At 44.0% G+C, this 18,900-nt stretch overlaps 1 protein-coding gene across 3 annotated transcripts in view; it reads right to left on the reverse strand.

The window, feature by feature from the left end:
* Positions 1-18,900, reverse strand: part of LOC121269638 (Down syndrome cell adhesion molecule-like protein 1 homolog) — a 474,540-nt gene that overhangs the window by 138,754 nt on the left and 316,886 nt on the right. For all 3 annotated transcript variants that reach the window (XM_041174392.1, XM_041174393.1, XM_041174394.1), the window contains one exon: positions 18,459-18,635. In XM_041174392.1, coding sequence (XP_041030326.1) covers positions 18,459-18,635 — 177 coding nt within the window. The remainder of the gene's footprint in view (positions 1-18,458; positions 18,636-18,900) is intronic.

Genomic DNA, 18,900 nt, shown 5'->3' on the forward strand with positions numbered 1-18,900 from the left:
CATGGGGCTGGATGGGGCTGCGTGGGTGTGAGGGAATGAGGTTCTAACGGTCATGATTATAACTTGCCTGATGTCCCAGTAAACAGGGGCTGGCCTCCTACCCTCAGCATTCACCTGCCTCCAATGCCACCTCAACCTACCTCCAGCGTCGGCAATGCCACCTCAGCCTACCTCCGGCGTCGGCAATGCCACCTCAGCCTACCTCCGGCGTCGGCAGCCCCTACTCTGTTTCGTTCCTGCCTCCCTGGAACAAAAATATGTCGAGGAGGCAGGATTCTTAACGGGGACAGGTTTGTGGAGTCAGGAACTTACCCGACTCCTGCTTTCCGTCTCCTTCATGAAAATCCAGCCCTCGGGTTAATATCTTATCTGAATAACGGTATCTCTGACAGTGCGGCACTTCCTCAGTGCTGCACTGCAAGGTCAGCTTAGATTATGTGCTCACGTCCTGAATCAAATGCAAATCTCTTCAGTATTGAACAGGCTGGGGCTGCTTTCTGTGGTAAAGAGAAGGCTGACTAGTTGGTGTCTTCAAGGTGATGATGTAGTTGTTAAACACAATAGGATGTATGCATTTAAGGGGAAGATAGATAAGCACATGAAGGAGAAAGAAAGAGAAGGAAATATTGATAGGGTGAGTTGAAGAGCAATGAGATGAGGCTCATTTGGAGCATACACACCAGCATAGGGCAGTTAGGATGAATGGCTTCTTTCTCTGATAGAGACTTGATATAACTCAATGATATAATGGTGTAAATATACAACATCAGCTCCTCTCTTTTCCCTGTTTTCCTCCTCTTTTTGTTTTCACCATCTGCTTCACACTGCTGTAATGTGCCTTTAAGGGATTGCAGCATGACATCACTAGAAAGGAAGTGTGTCATGCAATCTAGTTTTGGTTTCACTTTTGCTTTCGGCAGAGCAAACGCACACCACTCTACAGCCCTGAAGTCTTCAAGCTTTCTGCCCTTGTTCCTAGAATTATATGCCTAGAATTAATAAATGAACTCAACATGTTTACCCAATCCCTTATGAGTGATTGGTGTGTTTATATAATTATTAAAAACATGACACAATCCACTGAGTATCCAGAAAAAAGAAAACAAATTATTTCCTTTTGTGCAGAGCAGCACAATGGCAGAGCCCATTAAAATTCAATGTCAGAATCCTTTAAGTGATACAGTCAGCAACAAGATCTGAAACAAAATAGCCGGCAGAGGGGGGCGCTGGTGGCGTTGGAGGGGTGCGCTGAGTAGATTTGGACTTCCAATTTTGCTGCCGATCAGTGATCAAGTACATTTGCTGACTCTGAGCAGATGGCTGAAGGGGCTGTTTCTTTGCTGTATAACTCTATGACTCTACAAGGGCAGCACACTGCGCTTAGGAATTCCACACAACAGAAGCAAACCAAGAGAAACTTTGGTCCTGTCGGAATGATAGGCTGGGATAAGAATGGCAGGAGGGTGGGATAAGTCCCCCTGTTAATCTGCAATTCAACTGCTCCAAAATATTTATAGTATCTGCCCTCAGAGGGAAGCCTTGTATTAAACCAGCAGGAATTAAAGGCATTCCTGCTGACATAGATTGTGGGATCTCTGGCTGCTTCCTATCTTTGTATTGCTCGCTGTTGGACTTGTTTCCTCAGCGCCTGAGGGTACTGTGTGCTGTAACCTAGCCTCTGGCGCAGGTATGCTAAACATGGCCCTAAATATTACTTCACTGTTCAGTCACACAGAAGAAAAGGAATTTATATAGCACCTTTTGTGACCTCAGGGCATTCCAAGGCTATTTACAACCAATGAATTACCATTGAAACTCTAATGTTGCAGAAAAATGGGGCAACTAATTTGCAGATAGAGATCGCACAAACAGCAAAGTGATAATGACCAGATAATCTAATCTAGAGATTTTGTTCAGAGATAAATATTGGCCAAAAAAACCATTAATAACCCCCTTGCTTGTCTTCAAGATATTTCTGCGGGATGTTCTATGTCCAGCTAAGAGGGCAGATGGAGCCTCATTCTAACACCTTGTCTGAAAGATGACATCTCCAGCATTGCAGTGCTTCCTAAAAACTGCACTGGATTGTCAATGCACTCTCTGGTATTTTGCTGGGTACTTCATCTGTGGTTCTGGATAGCGGTCGCACAGCGCATCAGAATGGCTTGAGGGACCAAATGGCCTACTCCTGTTCCTAACCAGTATGTTTGTACTTATCTTCATAGAAGAAAGAACTAGACTTTATATAGCGCCCTTTTTTTGCCCTAAGAAGGTGGTTGTGGGTCGTCTATTTGAAAATATTCTTTATAACCATATGTAAACATCGAAGAATAACTTTCAGTTTTGGAAGCCTGAACTTTTGGTACAACCTCCTGGTGAACAGTGCTGTAGGTAGAAAGTGTACTCTAATAGAATTACTCCTCGTTATTTGACATGATGAGGAACAGTGCAAGAGAACTACACTTAATAATTTCGATCCCACATCTCCCCACAGCTCACCATTGACCGAAGTAGCTAGACTCAGGAGGTAAGTGGTGGCGCAGTGGTAATGTTATTGGGCTGGTAATCCAGAAGCCCAGGCTAATGCCCTATGGACATGGGTTCAAATCCCACCGTGGCAGCCAGTGGAATTTAAATTCAATTAACAAAATCTAGAATTGAAAGCTAGTCTCAGTACTGGTAACCATGACAACTATCATTGACTATTGTTAAAATCTCATCTGAATCACAAATGTCCTTTAGAGATGGAAGTCAGCTGTCCCTCCCTGGTCTGGCCTATGTGACTCCAGATCCACAGCAGTGTAGTTGACTCTTAACTGGCCTTTGAAATAGCTTAGCAAGCCACTCAGTTGAAGTACAATTAGGGATGGGCTGTCCTTGCCAGCGATGCCCACATCCCATGAAAGAATAAATTTTAGAAAAAGACTGAGCTTTGAAAAATTAAACATCTATTGTTTTCCACCTTTCCCTTGATAACCCATCCTCAACTCGCAGCTTTACTCAACATTAACAATTTTCTGGCTTTGTTTTTTTTTTCAAAAATTCACAAGTGTCTGCTTCCAACGACCCAAAACAAATCCTCCCATCCCACGCAAGAATGCAGCCTGTTACTTCTGGATCAGGGAGCCTGATAGATTTTAGTCTTTTGTCCTCATCATTTATTCATCCGCTATCATCGGATACACTGACTGAATGTAAGGGATGCTTTTTGGTGTCATGACTGAGCGAGGTGGGTGAGGTGGGAAGAAAGGCATCGCGTGGAACAGTTTAATCAATAAACCACAAGACCCTCCAGGAACAGATATTGATCCAAAAAACAAGATGTTGTCAAAGTACAATGTAAGCAGCTATTGGCTGTGAAATTACTTACAGCTTATCTGGCACTGACTGGCCTGCAGCTTCTCGCATTGCCCTATACTTAATGTCCCCCCCAAATGTAATCTATTTTCCTGCTTTTAGATAAAATAGATTCACATGAACACTGCCATGTGAAAGTTCTTTACTGCTGATAGCGCAGCCCATTTAGGTACTGCTCAGCAGATCTGTGGTAATTATGCAATAAAGGGTGGAATTTTTCCCTTCCGGGTCTAAGTCCTGAGGCTGGGGTGGGGAGTTTTTCCCACTGGTGGGAAATCGTGCCATACCTCACTACCCCGCCCTCATTAATTATGCGTAGGGGGGGGAGATTGGTTTGCGATCTTTTGTGCGGAAGGGTAGACTGGATGGCTTGCGCCTCGTCATCATATCCGAGCACCATTTCTATAAGGCGCCCGGGCATATCTGGCCCATCATTGAAGAGAGGAGGTGGACCTCCAGGAACGCTCTGAAACTGGAAGATGGACATTCTCGAAGACAGTGAAGCTGGAAGATCCACCTGATAGATGCTCCCCACCCCCCCATCCGGTGCTGCATGTTACAGGGTCCACAGTCGCTGGAGGCCTCCATCCCGAACCCTGGAGGCAGCTGCAAGACACCTTCTGGTAAATGCCAATTATATACGGACATATTCCGGACTGGTGTCTTTTTCTGCTAGCAGCGCAGATGATCAAGTGTGGAGGTTGGGGGCAATTCCAGCCGGGCCTTCATCTGCATCCCATTAGCGGGATGCAAATCGGTTTCATGCCAGCCTCTGGTGGGAATTGTGATCTGCCATGTCAGGTGGGAGCAGATGATCCCACCATTATTTTACATCGGCATGAAACCAATTTTTAGAGCTCCAGCCACATTGTCCACCATCCCTGCCTGCCATTAAACTCACCGCAGGAAAATTCCACCCAAAGTGTTTGAAGAGGCTTGGTAACACACTATTCACTCTAAAAGGTTTGAACTACAATTGAGCAAATGGTTGTTTAGTAGACTTGAGTATTGCTGAAAAAAGAGACATGGCAAAACATTTTTCTCTAGTGCTTATCAGGACACTTTGCATGAATACCAGTATAAGGGGAAAACAACAAATTATACTGTATGAGAAGAGAGTGCTGATTGGTTGGACTCTGTCTGGTAGCCATGGAGAATGCACCAGTGATGGTGACTGACAGTTAACTGCTAACAATTGTTTAAAAATTAAGGCAAACAGTTTGACCCAGATTGGTCAAGGCATTGTCCTGAGGAATGAGTCAGCGAATGGCTGTCACTTATTTTGTTTAGCTGAAACAGGTACAATGTGTCTATATGTTCTTTCTGTCTGCAAAGAACAGGACCCTGCTTCAACATGTCTCTTTTTTCAGCAATATAATTAAACAACAATGCATTCTCTATATATTTTTTTTATCCTTTCAGTTTCTCTCTGCTCATGTCCCAAAAACATCAGCTTGGGTTTTCTGATCATATTGCCAACTCTAACTCATTCATCCCCATCCGCTAGACAATGATTAGCCATTCTCTCCCTTTATGGCGAGATTCTTCAAATATCAGGCACTCTCTTGTATCTTGCTGAGTTCTTCATCTGGGGTACTGGATAGCATTTGCATGTTAATCAACTATAGTGGTGGTACATCAGAAGGGCTTGAAAGGCCTACTACTGCTTCAACCCTTATGTTCATAAGTATGTTCGTAGAATAAAGAACTAGACTTTTGTCATTGCATTCATGGGACATGAGCGTCACTAGCTAGGCAAGCATATATTGCCCATCCCTAATTGCCCTTGAGGAAGTGGTGATGAGCCACCTACTTGAACTGTTGTAGTCCATGTGATGTAGTTACACCCACAGTGCTATTAGGGAGGGGTTTTGACTCAGTTGCAGTGAAGGAACGGTAATATATTTCCAAGTCAGGATGGTGTGTGGCTTGGAGGGCAACTTGCAGGTGGTGGTGTTTCCCTGCATCTCCTGCCACTGTCCTTCCAGGTCATCGAGGTTTGGAAGATGTTGTGAAAGGAAGCTTGATAAGTTGCTGCAGTGCATCTTGTACATGGTACATGCTGATGCCGCTATGCACTGGTGGTGGAGGGGGTGAATGTTTAAGGTGATGGCTGGGGTGCCGATTAAGTGCTTTACTTTGCCTTGGATGGTGTCAAGCTTCTTGAGTATTGTTGGAGCTGCACTCTTCCAGGCAAGTGGAGAGTGTTATATCCCACCCCTGACTTGTGCCTTGTAGATGGTGGATGATAGAGATGAGTTACTCACTGCAGAATTCACAGCCTCTGACCTGTCCCTGTGACCACAGTATTTAGGTGGCTGATCCAGTTAAGTTTCTGGTCAATGGTAATCCCCAGGATGTTGATGGTGGGGAATTCAGCAATGATTATGCCATTGAATGTCAAGTGGAGGGGATTAGATTCTCTCATGTTGGAAATGGTCATTACTTGGACCTTGTATAGTGTGAATGTTACTTGCCACTTGTCAGCCCAAGCCTGAATACTGTCTAACTCTTGCTGCATGCAGGCACAAACTGCATTAGTATCTGAAGAGCTGAGAATGATATTGAACACTGTGCAATCATCAGCGAATGTGGTTGGTCCAGTTGAGTTTTTGGTCAATGGTGACCCGCAGACTGTTGATGGTGGGGGATTTGGTGCATGTGGTAAGGACAAATGGTTATAACCATTTGCCCAGTGTAGGTGCACTTTAAGTGCAGATGATGTAAGCGGCTGGGATTGTAACAGTAAAAGGTCATTTAAAAATCCTTTAAACCGACCCCAGTGTAGAAGATAACATGAGGCACAAATAAAGTATGGAATCATTAAACAGCTCAGCTATTTTTAGCAGTTGGTTAAAAACTGTGGATTGTGACATCAAAATGGTACCTTCTTTATGGTGTCAGTAATCAGTCTTGAATGTACATTTTTGCCATTTACTCATACTCATGCTACTCTAAGCGTTAACTCCCCTACATGTTTGCAAATCTAAAAGTGTTTGGGACTGAGGCAGTTTGAATAATTTAATATCAAATACTCATTTCAGAGCCTTTTAGGATAGTGATCCAAACAGCCACCTCTGGAGTGAGGGGAGAGGCAGCTTGGATCAAATAATGAATAGTGTTAAAGCTCTCTCAACACTTCTAATGGCCCCCATTAAAACAAACTAAAGTCTACATTACGTTCAGTGCCACTTAAATCTCAGGGCAGATAACTCTATAGGCTGCTCACAGCTGCATAGCAACTGAAAGCCCCATTCAAACTGTATCCGTGCTGAACAAGCACCTACCCTTCACAGTCAAAGCAGCCAATGATTGGTTTGAAGAAGGCATTAGGAGGCACACAAGAAATGGTCAGTCTACTCATTTATCCTGCTCCTTCAGTTGACCATTGTCACTGACTCTACCCAACCATTTGATCCCTTTAGGATTACACTCACAAGATTGTGGAATTTTGAGTATAAATTGCATTCAGCGCAATTGGTGTTTCTGTGGCCTGTTGCACTAGTTTTAAAAGCATTGCACTGGAAAGAGGCTCTGCCTGCAAAACCATCAGTTGTGTTGGTTTGCAGGAGATTACAGAGGTTCCAAGGACGAATCTCTTGGGCACAGGGATGCAAACAGGAACATTTCAAAAGAATTTGAATGAAAAAAATATTTACAAACAAAGCGAGTACCATACTCCAATCTAACTAGAAAATAATTCTGTATGATTTGAAAAGAAATTTCTAGAGGGAGAATTTTCTCCCTGTCGGGGGGAGGTTAGACAGAAGCAGGCGTGGGTGGGCGCGTAGCTGAGCACAGAGCTGCCTCAGGGAGATTAGTTTGATTGTTGAAAATTTTAATAAAGAAAAAAAAAATTTTTAAGACATGTCCCTTCATGTGACAACGTCACACGAGCTGAAACATGTCAATGAATTTTATTAAAAATTTTTATTAAACTTTAAAAACCTTCATGAAACTTCATCCCGCCTGTGGATGAGGTTTCATGATGAATGCAAAGGCCGCCTGGGCTCTTCGCCTGCCCGACAACCTTAAGGTTGGACGGGCAGCTCAGTTAATTAGTTTCATTGCTTTTTAAATGGCCTTAATAAGCCTTTGACAATTTGCTGGGCACGCAGCCCACCGAACTGAAAGACCTGAATGACGCGCGGTGACATCGGGAACGCACACCCAACATCACCGCGCATAATTTTAAGCATCGGCGAGCGGGGCCACCCCCATTGACCAACCCAGAGGTTCTGGCCTAGGAAGTTCGAATCGGGTTACTCGCTGTTGGTGGATTGACATTGCGATTTAAAATGTTTATTTTTGTGGTAAACCCGTTGCCAGCTGTATTAGTCAAACGACATCAAGTTACCGCTTTCAAATATATCAAGGAATAGCTTTAAAGCAAGATTTCTGTTTTTTTAAAGAAAAAATTTTAAACCGCTGTCCAACTGCGCCGGTTCATGGTGGATTGCAGGTTCTGTAATATGCAAATGAGTTTGAGTGGAAAATCAGGGGAAACAAACACTTCTCAAAACTGAATGCAATTTCTACCCGCTTTGTTGATTACACCTAAAGCAGGAACATTATTCCCCTCCCACTCTCAGCATCCTGCCCCACCCCCTCAGGATATATAAAGAAATAATTGCTATTCACCACAAGCTTTGTTCTTTACAATCCGTATGTGTCATATTCTGTTGCTTTGGCAAATTTGCATTAATACTTCCAGAATCCCAAAGGTTAATTAAGAAAAATTATAGCCGCCCCACTGCAATTCCCTCCCTAACAGCACTCTTGTGTGTACCTGCACCACATGGGCTGCAGCAGTTCAAGAAAGCAGCTATCCACCATTTTCTCAAGGACAGTTAGGGATGGGCAATTAAATGCTGGCCCAGCCAGTGATGCCCACATCCCATGAATGAATAAAAACAAAATCCAGCAGCACAGATGCCACCATAACCCTGGCACTATTCCATCTTTCGAGGCAGTACCTTTTCCGGTAATCTCCAATTCCATTCTCAACTAGACATTCAATCAACTCCTTTTTGAAATGGATTGACTCAGTGCTAAGAAGAAACTATCTGCAGTGGGCAGGAGGCTTTAGTAACCATGGAACACAGAATTAACATAACTTGGAAAAGAACCAGAGGGGAGATGAGGGGAATTTTTTTTAACGCAGCAAGTTGTCGTTGTAGTGTTCAATGGTTCAATTGTTCTGTGTTTGATTATGTGAGTCTGTTTACTCTTGATGCTCACCAACTTTGATTGGTTAAGCCTGAGCATGGATTCAATGAAAAGTAAACAAACTATAGACAGAGCTAGAAGCCAGACCTAAAGCACAGAGTAGATATTTTAAAGCAATGTGAATAAAACCTGCTACACGCGTAAAATAAAAATCAGCGTCATCTCTGCACAGAGCTGAAATATAAAATATACAACAGTTATGATGTGGCAAGTACTTCCTGAAATGTTGGTGGAAGCTGAATCAATATTAACATTCAAAAGGGATTTAGATAAATGCTTGAAAAGGAAATAATTGCAAGGCTATGAAGGGAAAGAGCAGGGATATGGAACTAATTGGATAGTTCTTTTAAAGGAGCCTTCACAGGCACAGTGGGCCAAATGGCATCCTTCTGTGCTGTACAATTAAATGGAACAGGTTCCACTTCCAGCACTAATATACTCTACCTCAATGATAAAAGTACTCAAAAAACTTATGTCAACTTTCATGCTTGTAGTTGACTGATTAAGAATCAATCAGCAACCGTGTCCACGCAGCTCATTAACACTATCATCATTATAAATCAACTGCCCTTTGGTGCAACTGGGGAAGCAATTCCCACAGATGGCTGCCTCAAGCAACTTTGCTGCACGCAGAAAGGCTCAACTTGTGTGTGATCTCATACTCCTGACATTGCTGTATTTGTCATGTGCTATCAAATCTGACACTTGCTCCACATTACTGGCACAAACTTCAAAATGTCTCAAGACAACTCCAAATTTGCAGACCACCACCCCCTCCCCCCACCTCCCCCCCCCGCCCCCACCTCGCCACTGCCCCCCCCACCTCGCTGCTGCCCCCCACCACCCCGCCAATGACTTCCGAGACAGATTTTGCAGTTCACTGTCTCCTGTTTGCTGTTGAAAGTAAGTTTTAAAATTTAAATTGTGTTTCCGCTATTGCTGGTGTTCCTTCCTCAGCTTAGGCTGACAAGAGGCAAATAACATTCATGCCACACAAAGTGCCAGGTGATGACGATCTTCAACAATAGAATTCTCTATTCGTTACCATCACCGAATTCCCCACCATCAACATCCTGGGGGTTACCATTGACCAAAAACTGAACTGAACTAGCCAGATAAATACTGTGGCTACAAGAGCAGGTCAGAGGCTAGGAATCCTGCAGCAAGTAATTTACCTCCTGACTCCCCAGAACCTGTCCACCATCTACAAGGCACAAGTCAGGAGTGTGATGGAATACTGTCTACTTGCCTGGATGAGTACAGCTCCAACAACACTCACAAAGCTTGACACCGTCCAGGACAAAGCAGCCCGCTTGACTGGCATCCCTTCCACAAACATTCACTACCTCCACCACCAATGCACGATAGCAGCAATGTGTACCATCTACAAGATGCACTGCAGAAACTCACCAAGGCTCCTTAGACAGCACCTTCCAAACCCATAACCACTACTACCTAGAAGGATAAGGCAGCAGATAGATGGGAATACCACCACCTGGAAGTTCTCCTCCAGTCACTCATCATCCTGACTTGGAAATATATCACCGTTCCTTCACTGTCGTTAGGTCAAAATCCTGGAACTCCCTGCCTAACAGCACTGTGTGTGTACCTACACCACATGGACTGCAGTGATTCAAGAAGGCAGCTCACCACCACCTTCTCAAGGGCAATAAACGCTGGCCCAGCCAGCGACACCCACATCCCGTAAATGGATTTAAAAAAAAAGAATTGCAGGAGATATGGAGGTTGCAGTGAATAGGCCAGGGCTTCTCAAACAGTGGGTCGAGGTTTTAGGGTCCTGGGCTCCAAGACAGCAAAAGCAGCTGTGGAACTCCGACCGAGTGTTAACAACGGCGAGGCCCCTTTAAATCTCATGTTTTTTTAATGGCAGGTGTGGCCTGATCTGTGAGGCCTGATTCCCCGTTGCCAAAAAGCCAGTGGAAGGGCAGGTGCTTTTTGATTTTAAAATCCTGCAGCTCAACAGCCCCCCAGCTCTCACGGCCGTTCCCCAGCCCTCCCTGCTCTGCACCTTCACACTGGCTCACACTCCGGGATCACAGCAATTTTCAAGCCTCAAAATGGGGTCACAGTGGGAAAAAATTTGGGAAGCACTGGGATGGACTGCTGTGTAAACAGGGGGATCAATAGCTCTCCCTGTACTGTGTTACTGACTGTTGTGTAGAAAGCAAAGCCAATAATGGGCACTAATTGGTGTAAAAAACAAATAACCTCCAAGAACCTAATCAATATGAAATTTACAGTCACAGCATCACTATCGACAATTAAGAAATGTGGTGTCCCTAAGCCAACAGCTTGCTAATCAATTTCAGGTCAATTTCTTAAATCAAGAATCAACCAGCTGGTGATCTCTGTAAGTAGCTAGTCCAATTACAAATCAGGAAATGGATTATGGCATGGGTCAAAGTGGAACAAATAATGCTTGGGTATCGGGTCGGACTTTCATTGTACACGTACTGCAATGTAAATATAATATGGTCCTCTCAAATCCTTATGAAAATAGGGACGAAAGGAGGCCATTTATCCCCTTGAAGCTGTCCTGCCGTTAGTTAGATCATAGTTGATCTTACTTATGCACCTTGGTTCAATAACCTCTCGCACCTTTACCTAACAAGAATCTATCAACCTTAGCTTTAACATTTTCAGTTACAGTAAAATCCCAATGCATCAAATCCCAGGGGATCCGCCTCCAAATTTGCATTAAGTGGAGCTTCATGATAGCCAAGGAGGCCCCCTTTCCCACATGAATAAGTCGCGGTCTATGTCAAAAACAACACTTTCAAATGCCTTCACCTTCTCTCTGATTGACAACACTTCTAACTTTCTCAGGTTTAGCCCTACTCTCTGCTTTTACACATCCTTTCACAGGGAGATCTCAATGTCAAATGATGGCTTGCTCAGCACTCCATGATTTTACACCCTTGTGTGGTCTAACTCCGTTCTGATTGATCAGCATGTTCATAGCTTAGTTAAATTCGACTAATCCGGAGTTACCAGTGTGGAATTCCAGCTTATCGCAGACTGTGTTCTACGGGATTTGCTACTCTGCTAGTGGGAATGTTGATGTGGTAAAGTGGAGTGCTATGTACCTTTAAGAGAATGTAGTTAGTTGACCATATGACTGTTTTGACCAATTACCACAAAGGGTAGCTTCTTGGGTAACTGTAAATCTAGAACTGGAGGTGATTGAAGAAGTACACATGGGGGAGGATCTTCCGGTCAGCGAGTGGGGGCGGGGCCCGCTGGCCGATGCGTAAAATGATGCAGAATGATGTCGGGTGGAACTCCCAGTGTCACCTCACATCATTTCCATTTTCAGGTCAGCAAGGGCGCAGCCGAGTCAGCTGTGTGCCACCGACCAGTCAACGGCCTATTAAGGCCATTTAAAAGGTAATTAACCTCATTAATGGACCTGTCCGTCCAACCTTAAGGTTGACAGGTAGGCCGGGAGCCCTGACAGGCTTTGGAAAAAACATGAAACCTCATCCACAGGCGGGATGAAGTTTCATGAAGGTTTTAAAAGGCTTCAGTAAAAGTGATGGACATGTCCCAACTCATGTGACATGTCAGGGAATCGTTGTTATCATTTGCTTACCATTTTTAAATTTGGCGCCAATCTCCCTGAGGCAGCACTTAGCCTCAGGGAAATCAGTATGCACTTTCAAGCGCATGCGCAAAAGAGCGCACTCTCGGCTGAGGGATTCCCCCTCACCCGCGCAGGAAATGCATAGCGCTTCCTGGCAGACGTCACGCTGGGTAGGCCTTAATTGGCCCACCCACGTAAAATGGCGACGCGCCCCCAATTTGGGGCGCCGATCGGAGGTGCACCTGCCCACACTCACTCCTGCACTTCTCCAGTGATGGGGGGGGGGGGGATAATTTTCCCCATGGTGTTCGTGCTCTGTTCTTAGTTCCAATAAACCACCAGTGTTTGTTAAGTTAATCAGTCTCTCCGCCTATTGTTTCAAGCATCAACTAATGTGTTAAATATCAAGGGTGCAGCTAGTGTTTGCTGGGCAAAGCAAAGCTGATAACCAAAAACATAAAAGTTGATGACTTTGACATAACCAGAATTTTGTGTCATCTGAGTTTCTCATCCCAGCCTCAGCAGCTTTATAGGGGGCCACAGGGTTCCAGATTCCAACTGCTCTTTGTATGAAGAAATATCACCCCCGAATGGCCTGGTTCTAATGCTGTATTTTATCCATTTGGCCAGTTTTGATTTCTGTAGGATTTACTTTAGAACGGAGGCCTTTCAGCCCCTCGAGCCTGTTCCATCGCTCAGCTAGATCATGGGTGATCCGTACATTAATTCCACCTTAGTTCCATATCAAGAGGCCGTAAATAGCATGCTGCAGAGGTCTCAGAGGGTCGAGGGCTTTAGGAGGTTACAGAGATAGGCAGGGAGAACACAATTGGAAGGATTTGAATACGGGGATAACGGGCAAGTGTGAGTGGAGATAAATGAGGCAGTGTCATACCTCTGCTGCTAGCTGGCCTTCTGTAATATAAACGCACCTTTAAAATGCTGAGGCAGGCACACACTGTTCATATTGTGTATCTCAAGTTTGAAACCACTCGATATTCCTTCTGAGATTAATAACAAGACTGAAACCGATTCCTGATTGTGTTACAAGGCCAGCTCCCTTTTACTTTCAAAGGACCCTCCTTATGAGTAGAGTGAAAATAATTTCAGGAATAAGTCCTTTTGCTGCTCAATGTCCCTTCGTGGGCTTACAAAGGGAAGACAGACATGGAGTACTGTTTGTTAACCAGAGATAACACACTCAAAGAAAAGCTTTTGCACTGGTGTGTGTAGCAACAGCAAGCTGGCAGCAGCAGTTTCAAAGGGTGCTGAATTACATGAATGTTAATTAGATCACTCAAATACATCTGTTTCTTTTTGGAGAATTTCTGTTTGTAATTTCTCTGTCTTCACTACATCTGTTTATCAGGAACAATAATCAGCCGACAGAGCTTCTTAATAGTTCGGACCCTAACCCCCCACCCCTCCCCCACCGTTATTTTTTCACACGGCCTAAATGGACAGTCATCACGGCCAACTGGACGCCTGCCTTCCCCATATGGGATCACCAAACCAGGTTGGGCAAAGCAACAACAACAACAACAACTTGCATTTGTACAGCACCCAAGTTGCTCTACGGGAGTGTAGTCAGACAAAATTGGACACAGAGCCACATAAGGAGATGTTAGGACAAGTGATCAAAGAAACACGTTTCAAGGAGTAGCTTAAAGGAGGAGAGAGAGAGGTAGAGAGGCGGAGAGAGGTTTAAGAAGGGGATTCCAGAGCCTCGGGTCTCGGCAGTTGAAGACATGGCTGCCAATGGTTAGAGTGAAGGAAATCAAGGATGCATAATATCGGTGTGCAGGAATCTTGGAGAGCTGGAGGGGATTAGAGAGCGGGGGAGGGGTGAGATCATGGGGGGATTTTAACTCATTGATGAGAATTTTAAAGCTGAAGCATTGCTGAACTGAAAGACAATGGTAGTCAGTGATCACAGGTGTAGTGGGTGCCAGTTTGGATACAGGTAGCTGAGTTTTGCGTGAGTTTGTGCTTACAAAGGGTTTGGCCAACCAGGATAGCATTGGAATAATTAAATCTAGAGGGGGGGAAAAAACATGGATGAGGGGTTTGGGCCAGGGACTGAGCCAGGAGACATAACAAAGTTGCATTTAGTTGGCACCAGCGATGAAGAGGATATGGGGTTAGAAACCAGCTCAGGGTCAAGTTAGACACAAGACTGTGAACACTTTCAGACAGTGACCAGGGAGTGGGATAGTGGAAGAATGCTGGAAAAACAGATTCAATTTGCAAAAGAATTCTGTTGACTAATGAGACTAGTTTGCCAATCTCAACCAGGTCAGACACGGTAGGGAGAAAAGTGGCAAGCCTTCAAACATCTTTTGAATGTGTCTCCTCATTGGTCAGCTAAGGAGACCATCTGTTAAACTATTGGCAGGCTGCAACATCCTGTGGTCTGAAATGATGATTAATTCACTGGGGGATGGGTAAGTGAGATGGAACAAAATAGAATGGTTCATGAGTAGCCTGAGGAGACTGATTGATTAGATAGAACAAAAAGATGCTATGCAACAAATTATACATCTTTTTGATGCAGCTGAAAGAATAAGAACTTGGATTTCTATCATGTCGTTCATGACCTTGGGACATCCCTCAGCTTTTAACAGCCAATCATGTACTTTCAAAGTCAGGTGACCATTCTAGGGAAAAGTGGCAGCCAAAATGAAGTAAGTGGCTAGATGGTCTGTTCAGCATTTTTTGGTTGAAGAATAACTGTTGGGCAGGATATCCTGTTCTTCTTCTGGTTATGCCAGTGACCAGGCAGGCAGGGCCTGAGTTCAACATTTCAGCCCCTATCAGTTCAGCACTCCTGTAGTACTGAAGTGCCTGCCTAGGTTTATGTGCTGAAGTCTCAGGTCAGCCTGAAACCACAGCAGCGGGGCTTATACCATTGAGTCAACACTGAAGCTTAAGAAACAAATCAAAGGCGATCAATAACTGTAACAAATGAGGGTTAACTCGAGACTCCATGTAAACACACATTCCGCCCACAAAGAAATGAAACAAATGTGTTTATGGAGGCATCCGATTCTCTTGTCGAAATATCCTAAAGCTTGACACACCACAAATTAATCTTGAAGTGTTATGACTGTTCTATAGCCAAATGCAGCAACCGTTCTGCATTATCATTGTCTCACAGACAACAATAAGATGATTGATCAGTTAATGTGCTGCCTGAAATTGGAAACAGATTCAAGAGTAACTTTTCAAAGGGAATTGGTTTATATACTGGAACAGAAGAAATTTGCAGGGCTATGGGGAAAGAGTAGGAGGGGTGGGACTCATTGGATAGGCCCCTCATAGTGCCGCCAAAGTGTGGAGGACCGATTGGCCTACTTCTGTGCTGCATGATTCTATCCAGTTCTGGTGTAGTTAGTTGAGGGAGGAATATGTTGGGGGTTCTGGAAGAACTCCCCTTTCAAATAAAAGGAAAAAACTGCGGATGCTGGAAATCCAAAACAAAAATATAAATAAAAATACCTGGAAAAACTTAGCAGGTCTGGCAGCATCTGCGGAGAGGAACACAGTTAACGTTTCGAGTCCGTATGACTCTTCAACAGAACTAAGGAAAAATAGAAGAGAGGTGAAATATAAGCTGTTTAAGGGGGGGGGTGTGGGTGGGACAAGTGAAGCTGGATAGAGGGCCAATGATAGATGGAGATAGCCAAAAGATGTCATAGACAAAAGGACAAAGAGGTCCTCTTTGAAAGAGTAACTTTTCAAAGGGATTTGGTTTATATACTGGAAAAGGAGAAATTTGCCACCTATCACTAGCCCTCTATCCAGCTTTACTTGTCCCACCACCCCGCGCCCCCCCCAACCTCCCACCACCACCCCTTAAACCAGCTTATATTTCACCTTTCTTCTATTTTTACTTAGTTCCGTTGAAGAGTCATACGAACTCGAAACGTTAACTGTGTTCCTCTCTGCAGATGCTGCCAGACCTGCTGAGTTTTTCCAGGTATTTTTATTTTCCCCTTTCAAATTGTTGGATTCATGGGGCCGGAGGGCAACTTCCCTGCGCCAAGCTTATGTTTTAAGGATAACTTTTGATTGTGTTTTGCTGCCTGTGTTGAGGCAGCCACTAAGTCACCTTTTACTTAACAAGCTTCTGATTGATTAGCTCATTATACCGAGGAGAAAGTATTTTTTTATTGTACTCTGTGTGACAATCCCACAGGAGGGAAATCAATCACTTCTCATCCTTCAGTATTGATCACCTCTTTCTATCTGTTGTTCTTGGAAGCTTCCCTCCCATCCCCCACCAAGACAATTGAAAACATCTGCAATCATGGAGCTTGTTAACTACATCAATTCAAGAGTCTAATGAAATAGGAAACTACAGCATGACAGAAGTGGATTATTAAACCGCAACTAAATGAAGTCTGATGAGATCAATCTCTCTATGGAACATGCAGTATTGACAGGTTCTTTGCTTCTCTGCAGGTATTGCAGAGGACTAGGTGAAGTGCTCCAAGAATAACAGTTAAAAATTAAGAAGACAAGAACAGTCTGTTTTTTTTAGCCAAAGGACTGAAGTTACCAGAGAAAACAGATTTCTAGAGAGTCAATGGATCATGACATCGTGAGAAGGTGGGACACTATTGTTTGGCTTCTAAAAAGGAGGTTCTTGAGCTTAATGCTCTTTTCCTATTTCTAATAATTTATATGTCTAAAAGCTCTCGCTCTCTTATAGGATTATAATGTAACATTGAATATAAATGTCACATTTTCTCTGAGATTTTTAATCATATATCAACTGGGAGTGTGACTCACAGAGCAGTACCAGTGAACTTTGGCCTAGAGGTGAACAGACAACTTTATAATCTGTACAACAGCAGGCTCAACTTCTTCAGGCTGTCTTAATGTTAAATGCTCCTTGAACTGTACATTTTGAACACTGGCAACACCCATGCCCCAACATGTCTCAGTTCAGTTCTTTACAGGTCATCTTGCATGTTCTGGAAATGAATACAATAGGGACACAGTCTGTAGACCTGAGCGTATATGGGAATGTTCAAAGTTTCTTCTGCTGGTTTGATCCTTAGAGCAGAGAAGGTTAAAGGAAGATTTAATAGAGGTGTTCAAAATTATGAGGTGCTTTGAGAAAGTAAATAGGGAGAAATTGTTTCCACTGGCAGGAGGGTCAGTAACTAGAGGCCACAGATTTAAGGTAATTAGCAAAAAACTAGGAGGGAGATGAGAATTTTTTTTATGCAATGAGTTTTTAATGATCTGGAACGCACTGACTGAAAGGACTGAGTGGAAACAGATTCAATCGTAACTTTCACATGAGAATTAGATATATGCTTGAAAGGGAAATTTGCAGGGTTTTGGGGAAAGAGCAGGGAGCTGGACTAATTGGATAGCTCTCTCAAGGGCTGACATAGACATGATAGGCCAAATGTCCTGCATCCATGTTGTATAATTCTATGATCTAGTTGAGCCTAATGTAAAAATTAGAACATTGTTCTTTCACCTTTGCAGTCAAGCAGCTAGTATCGATTAAGTTCTTGGGAGGCAGTTGTGATGTATGTTGAACAGCCATGTGCACAGACTTTCAAACAGACATTCCAGAGCCGGAATCCTACGCTGGCTGTGTGGGTGCGCGCACGACCTGACAGCACGTGAAAGCGCAAAAGAAGACATCGGGTGCGCATCCCGACATCATTGCGCACTCGCGCGATATTTTACTTGGCGGGCACGTACGGCAGTCAACGATTAAGCCCCATTAAGGAAACAGCTGAAATTGATTTTACGCGGCCCGTCCACTTTTACGGTTGACGGACGGGCCGATCGGCCAGGCGGCCTTTACATTTTCGCTGAAACCTTAATACAGGGCGGGATGGAATGTCTGGGGTGAAATTTAATTAAAAAAAAGATATCTGGAGACCGATGTTTTTTTGAGTTCTGCTGTCAGATGCTTGAACGTGCTGAATAGACAAAGTTTGGTGCATTTTTTTCTTGCCATTTAATCTCTCCAGGTCTGCAGCCACAGCAGCCTTCAGGGAGCTCACTGGAAGTGCCCACCCTCACCCTCAACTTTTGTTGGTGCCCGCCCGCTGGCTGTTAATTGGCCAGCTGTGTGAAATTACGGTCAGGGGCCAATCGCGGGCAGAAGTGCTTTTCGAGTCCTCTTCCGAGCCTGCTGATCGTGCGCACCTGATGAATATACGGTTCAGGCCTACGGATTTCAATTAGGCTTTCCTGAAAATGTAGTCTAAAAACTAATGCAAATTAAGGTACTTACTCTTTACTGTAAGAAACATGGACTTGCTGATGTCTGTGCCAACACCATTGCTTGCCTGGCAAAGATAATACCCAATGTCTTCTTCCAAGACATGGCGAATCAACAAGGAACCATTTGCCAGGATCTGAATTCGGCCTGTCAGCGGTACTGGGTGATACTGCTGAGGATTTCCACTTCCTGCAAAGGATGAAGTCAGTAATAAATCATTGAATACAGAGGGTTAGTGAGAAATGACATATACATTCATCCCACTGAGACCCAGATGAACATGCTTAATCATGTAATGCTCACCACAGCACCTTCATGTCACCACCACTGGAATACAAATGTAATGAGTTTTTAAAAAGTAGCAGCATCTCCCATCCTGAAATTTCTGCATCAACAAGGTACATCGCAGGACTGGAAATGCTCCTGTTCCTTTACCTTATAACAAGCATGGTTT

This window comes from Carcharodon carcharias, chromosome 25 (genome assembly GCF_017639515.1).
Source record: "Carcharodon carcharias isolate sCarCar2 chromosome 25, sCarCar2.pri, whole genome shotgun sequence".
NCBI classification, from domain to species: Eukaryota; Metazoa; Chordata; class Chondrichthyes; order Lamniformes; family Lamnidae; genus Carcharodon; species Carcharodon carcharias.